This window comes from Miscanthus floridulus, chromosome 9 (genome assembly GCF_019320115.1).
Source record: "Miscanthus floridulus cultivar M001 chromosome 9, ASM1932011v1, whole genome shotgun sequence".
Taxonomy (NCBI): Eukaryota; Viridiplantae; Streptophyta; class Magnoliopsida; order Poales; family Poaceae; genus Miscanthus; species Miscanthus floridulus.
Genome location: NC_089588.1, coordinates 43,748,525 through 43,754,584, shown reverse-complemented (window position 1 = coordinate 43,754,584; position 6,060 = coordinate 43,748,525). Strand labels below are relative to the sequence as shown.

Below are 6,060 nucleotides of genomic sequence, written 5' to 3'. Positions count from 1 at the left end.
CAACCTAAAGGGAGTATCTTAGTAGTATTTTTCATTAGTTGTGCATCCAAACATCTTCCAGCTAATAGGTAGCTGATAGTTAGCTAATTAATATTAGATATGAGTTATTAGCCAACTAACTATTAGCTGATAATGGATCAAACGTGACATAAAACTGACTTGCCCTACTCAACATTTCACAAGAAAAGCCTATTCATACCATGGAGATGCGAGTTGTGGCTGGAATCTTCGATCCAAAGGTCCCATATCACAGCGGACCAAAACAGTGATTGAAACCCATGATTGATGCGCAAAAACAAAATAATAATCGTAGGCAATAAATGGCATTCATTCTTTTGTCACTATTACATGGCGTCCTATTTAAGATGGTGTTTGAATCATCGGTCTAAGCACTAAAGTTTAGCTCCTAAACTTTAGACCTGTTGGGCTGTTTGGATCTATGGGCAAAACTTTAGTCCTCTAATCTACAATGACTGATTTACCCTCATTTAACTATTCATGCATAGCCATGTGTGCGAGCGACAAGAGGTGTGGGGCGTCCAACGCCCGTTTCGAGAGAGTTGTGCCCAGTTTAGGGCCTCTTTGAGAGCAAAAGATTTTAACCCAGTTTTTAGCTCGAAATAGAAAAACTGAAAGAGAGAGAGTTATTTGTGCCACCATATCCGACACCACCGCGCATGGTAGCCAGCAATCTACATAGAGCGAGGGATTTCGAGCTGAGAAGATGGCTGAAATGGTCGCTTATTACACACCATACCAAAATTATTTATGTGGCATATTTGATTACAATAGTAGGTAGCTATTTATTATTGAGAGACTAGTTTATAAAGCTAGTGACATGAATCTATATATGCATTGAGGGTGGTTATTTTCTTCGTCCACCAAAACTTATAAAGGGATGTAACATTTTTTGAAACAGTGTAACGAAACATATCACTGAGATCGGCCAAAAAATGGGCTCCCTTTCACAAATTCAAAAGCATTCTTTAAATTAATCTTCTCGAGAACTGAAGCCGTCGTGTGGACTGTCAGCGACAACGTGCCTTGGAGTGGTTCTCGCGAATCTAGAGGAAAATTATATATTTAACGAATGGGATGCGTTGTTGTGTGCCCCACTTTAACCTGAGAACTGAATCACCTATCCTCTCCCATACCACCGCACAAGCTAGCTAGCATTTCACTCAGCCAGTAGTCGCGAGTCAAGATGGCCGAAATGATCTCGAGCGCCGCCACGGGTGTGTTGGGCTCCGTCATCGACAAGCTGGCCGACATGCTCACCGGCAAGTACAACCTCGCCAGAGATGTCAAGCAAGGGATCCGGTCCCTCCAAGATGATCTGCGCACCATGGAAGCCATGCTGCTGAGGCTCGAAGACAAGGACGACGATCAGATCGATCCACTCGCCAAAGACTGGAGGAGCAAGGTGCGTGAGCTGTCCTACGATATTGAGGATTGCATCGACCGTTTTGTGCTCAATCACAGCCATGGAGATGGAGGTTCCATGGGCAACTTCGTGCACAAGGCCATTCAAATGGTGAAAACGTTGTTCAAGGACAGAGGAATAGCAGAGGAGATCCGACGACTCAAGAGGCTCGTGAGCGAGCAGAGTGAGCGGGGGAAACGCTACTACGACATCAATCAGTGTCTCCTCGCCTCTTCATCTCAGCCAGTGCTCTTGGATCCTCGAGCACCTGCACTCTTTCAAGAGGCCAGGGATCTTGTTGGAATCGATGCTCCTCGTGAGGAGATCATCAGCTTATTGAGATGTGAAGACAAGGAGCACAAGGTGGTGTCCATCTATGGGATAGGTGGACAGGGGAAGACCACTCTCGCCATGGAGGTGTACCACAAAATCACTGAAGCTGCTTTTGATAGCCGGGCTTTTGTGTCTGTATCACAAACTTCAGATATGAAGAAACTTCTTAGAGATATATTGTCTCAAATAAGCAAGAGCCATTTTGACCGGTCACAGATGTTAGAGACAGTTGAGCAGCTCATCCGCACAGTGAAAGAATGCTTAAAGGACAAGAGGTAATCAATATTATTTATTTTTCTAATAGTTAACCAGTTCATCTAGCTAGAATAATGTCGTGCAATATTTGTTCATCACATGAGCTCACCTAATTATTAGGCCATTTCTGAAATTTTCTGGGAATTTTAAAAAATGATTCATTTTTTCCTGGCCTACTGAACTTGACAGCAAAAAATTACCTCAAATACTTCAATGGCTCAGCATATCTATCAAATGTCATCATTAAAGATGTTGCAACAATGAACAAACTCAAGTCAACTGTGCATCATTTTGGTAAAAAATTTACTTTACACCATCTAATCCATATTCAGTAAAATTACTTCTTGGAAAATATGACCAGAATTCTAAATATCCATAAAAATCTCATTTTGGAACTCAGTTTTTGAACTGAATGCGTCATGTCTTTTGAGTGGGTCTCTAGGTGTTCTAATGCGACACTTACCATTTTCGAGGTTGTAACATATTTTTAAATAATGGTAGTTTACAGACTGTATTTCTCATGTGTAATAATTACTGATAAAAAAGTGTGCCACTACGATCCATCTTACATTTCTCCGACATCTTTAACTTCACTGGAATACGCTTCAATTCATGGTTGCCTTACATAATTAATAACAAGATTCCAGAACTAATGTATCCAGGTACTTCATCTTGATTGATGATATCTGGAGTGTATCAGCATGGGAGCTTGTACGATCTGCCTTACCTGTCAATGACAATGGAAGCAGAATTATTACTACAACACGCATTGAAGCAGTAGCCAAATCTTGTTGTACTGGTATTGCTGCACAAATGTATCAAGCAAAGCCCCTTAGTCATGAGGACTCCCAAATATTATTCTTTAAGAGGCTATTTTTGTCCGGTGATGATTGCCACCCAGATTTGAGAAAAGTATCCGATGATATTTTAAAGAAATGTTGCGGCTTACCACTAGCCATAATCAGTATAGCTGGTTTATTAGCAAACAGAAGCAAAGCAGCGGAAGTCTGGGTCAATGTATTGAGGTCTATTGCTACTGCAGTTGACAAAGATTCTCCTATTGATAAGATGAAAAGAATTCTGCTGCTGAGTTACTTTGACCTTCCTCACCATCTAAAGAGTTGTTTGTTATATCTGAGTGTGTTTCCAGAGGATTCTTTGATTGATTGCCAACAGTTGATATTGTTATGGGTAGCCGAAGGACTGATTCCTGGACAGGACAGGGAAAGTATGGAGCAGCTAGGGAGAAGTTACTTGAATGAGCTCATCAATAGAAGCTTGGTGCAGCCAACCAAGGTTGGGGGACACGGCGCAACAGTGAAACAGTGCAGAGTTCATGATGTCATACTTGAGTTCATTGTATCAAAGGCCGTGGAGGACAACTTTGTTACTATATGGAATGGTAATGGTTTTTCTAAAAATTATTCTTCGAACAAGATTCGCCGTCTATCCATCCAAAAAGACATTTCTTCCCGGGCGGAAGAGATTGCCAAGACAATAAAAAATGGAGCTCAAATCCGATCCATCGATATCTTTGGCTCAAATTTAGTTCTGGTTACTAAGCATGCCACAGAGTTCTTAAACAGCCAAGTCTTGCGAGTGCTGAATATTGAAGTTGAATATGGTAAATGCTCTCTTGGAAATGTCAAAAGTTTAGCTCAGTTGAAGTACTTGAGGATATACAATTATGTTTTGGTCGGCAAGCTTCCACAGGATATAGAAAAGCTGCAACATCTGGAGACACTAGATTTGAGATGGCTACGTCTTGAAAAGCCACCAGCAAGTATTATCCAGTTGCAGAAAAGCTTATTAACCAATTATGCAGTAAAGCTGCAACATCCGGAGATACTAGAGGTGAGATCGCAATGTCTACCAGCAGGTATTATCCAGTTGCAGAAGCTAGTGCGCCTTTTTGTCGATGTGTCGGTGCGCCTACCCGATGCAATCGGAAGTCTGCAGGCGTTGGAAGAGCTATCAAGGATCGATTTGGGTATTCAATCTGTAAAGCTTATCCAAGGACTCAGTGATCTGACCAATCTGAGAATACTTGAAATTGATTGGCCGTACTTGAGGAAGGATCACAAGGAAGCATGTATCTCTACGCTCTCCAGGCTGTTCGGGCACCTGCGAGAACTGTGCGTGTGTGGGAGTGAACCTGATGCCACATGTTCATTCATGTCTTCGTGTGTCCCTACTCCACCACCGCTTCGAAAGCTTGTTCTTGATACACATAACTTGAATAGGGTGGGCCCTCAAATTAGCTCACTAGTCAACCTGTCCCGCCTCCGCATTTTTGTCCGTGGTGAAGCAGGCAAGGAAGGAATAAATATCCTAGCAAGTTTACCCAAGCTGCTCTCTCTTACTGTTATCTTATCCAATGACCAAGATGGAGATTCAGGCATCCTTTGCGCAATCAGCAGACAAGGATTCCAGGGTTTGCTCAAGTTTCATTTCCGCTGTTGTTGGTGTCACGCGGCATTGGAGTTTGAGCCAGGAGCCATGCCAAAGCTCCAAAGGCTCAAGCTGGAACTGATGGCACGGTGCCAGTTCAAGTTTGGGGAAGGTGGCCTCGTCCTTGGGCTGCAGAACCTGGCAGGGCTCAAACATCTGGCTATAGATATTAACTGCGACGCTGCTGTTGCTGACGAGGTGGAGGCTTTGGAGGATGACATCAGGGGCGCAGCAGCAGTCCATCCCAACCGTCCCATACTCCAGATCCAAAGATTTGATCAAGATTGGATGGCTCAGGGTGCAGCAGGCGTCCATCCGACCATGCCATAGTAGAAGCCTAATGAAGACCATTGTGAGTACATGATGTGGAGAATAAGTATGACCACCAATTATCATATGTTTTTCCGTTTTTAGGTACGTACGGAGTATGTAGAAATTGAACAAGGCAAATTCGACCTCTCCGATGGCAGGCGGCACCGCTGGTTGATAGCTATCTGTCTTTCAGGGAGCTTAAACTGGTGGTTCCAATTGCTATGTGGCTTTTAGTTCTGACAATGCCTAGATAGGTTTGCTTGCGTAGTTTTGTCTGGTACGACACTTCATTTTATTTTAGAAATTCTAGTCTTCTTTTTTATGCATTGAGTTCATCCATCACATGGTTCATTATTGTATTTGTTTCCAAATTAAGATCGATCAGTATTTGTAACGTAACTCCTATTTTTTGTGTCATGTGGAACGTTATTTTAAGCTTGAGTAAAATACATCAGTGACTCTTCTGTTAATTATTAGGGACATGTGTTACGGTGCTTGAGGGCAAACTGTGGTTCCTTCCCTTTGATCATTAATGAACCGTTGAGACTAATTAGATTGGATAGGCAATTAGATTTGTGCAAGCAACAGAAGGACGGGGCATTGTCTGCATCAAGAGGGTATGCGTTATCAGCATCAAGGGGTATGCGGCGGGGGGTGCCAGTGCCACCTTGGTGAGATGACCAGATTGGGGCGGTGCTGCGAGCATCGGGTCGAATCAAGCCTCTGCATGTTAACTTGTTAATTAAGAGAACATGAAGAACAATATTTTGCTCCTAAGGATCGGTTCGATGGACAAATTGGTCGACCCGAAGTCCCAACTCCCAAACCACCCTCGCATGGAAATACTAATATACCCTTCCGCTTAATTTCTAAATTATTTTTGGCCCACAAAATTTAACTACTGGCCACACAACCTAGGTTCCTTGTAATAGGCACGTCTCAGTTTTTAGCCATTAGATTTTGACAAACGAATGGCCATATTATTTCCGGGCACCGTAAAAGTTCTCTTAGTTTTGTTGACACTCAAAAGTGTCCCGACATGGAATATGGGCAACTTCAGCAAGTTCCTAACATCCTGGGCGTGTTGAAAGTTAATTGGCGCATCAAATAACAAGAGAAACACGTGAAGAAGAAGGCGAGCCGCGCGAGCCCAGACTAAGTCAGCTTAGCCCACTCTAGCAGTTGGCTTAGCCGACTCATTAGGCCCCAGTCGGCTTAGCCGACTGCTAGAGTCGGCTCCCCTATGCCGGCCGAGCTGCAGTGTTCAGGCCCGTGGAAATCATCTT

General features: G+C 43.2%; 1 protein-coding gene across 1 annotated transcript; it reads left to right on the top strand.

Moving 5' to 3' along the window:
• Positions 1–1,204: 1,204 nt before the first annotated feature.
• LOC136481836 (disease resistance protein RGA5-like) lies at positions 1,205–5,033 on the top strand. The gene is made up of 3 exons (XM_066479119.1): positions 1,205–2,031; positions 2,674–3,794; positions 3,891–5,033. The coding sequence occupies exons 1-3, from the start codon at positions 1,205–1,207 to the stop codon at positions 4,790–4,792; spliced, it is 2,850 nt and encodes a 949-aa protein (XP_066335216.1). The 3' UTR covers positions 4,793–5,033.
• Positions 5,034–6,060: the final 1,027 nt, after the last annotated feature.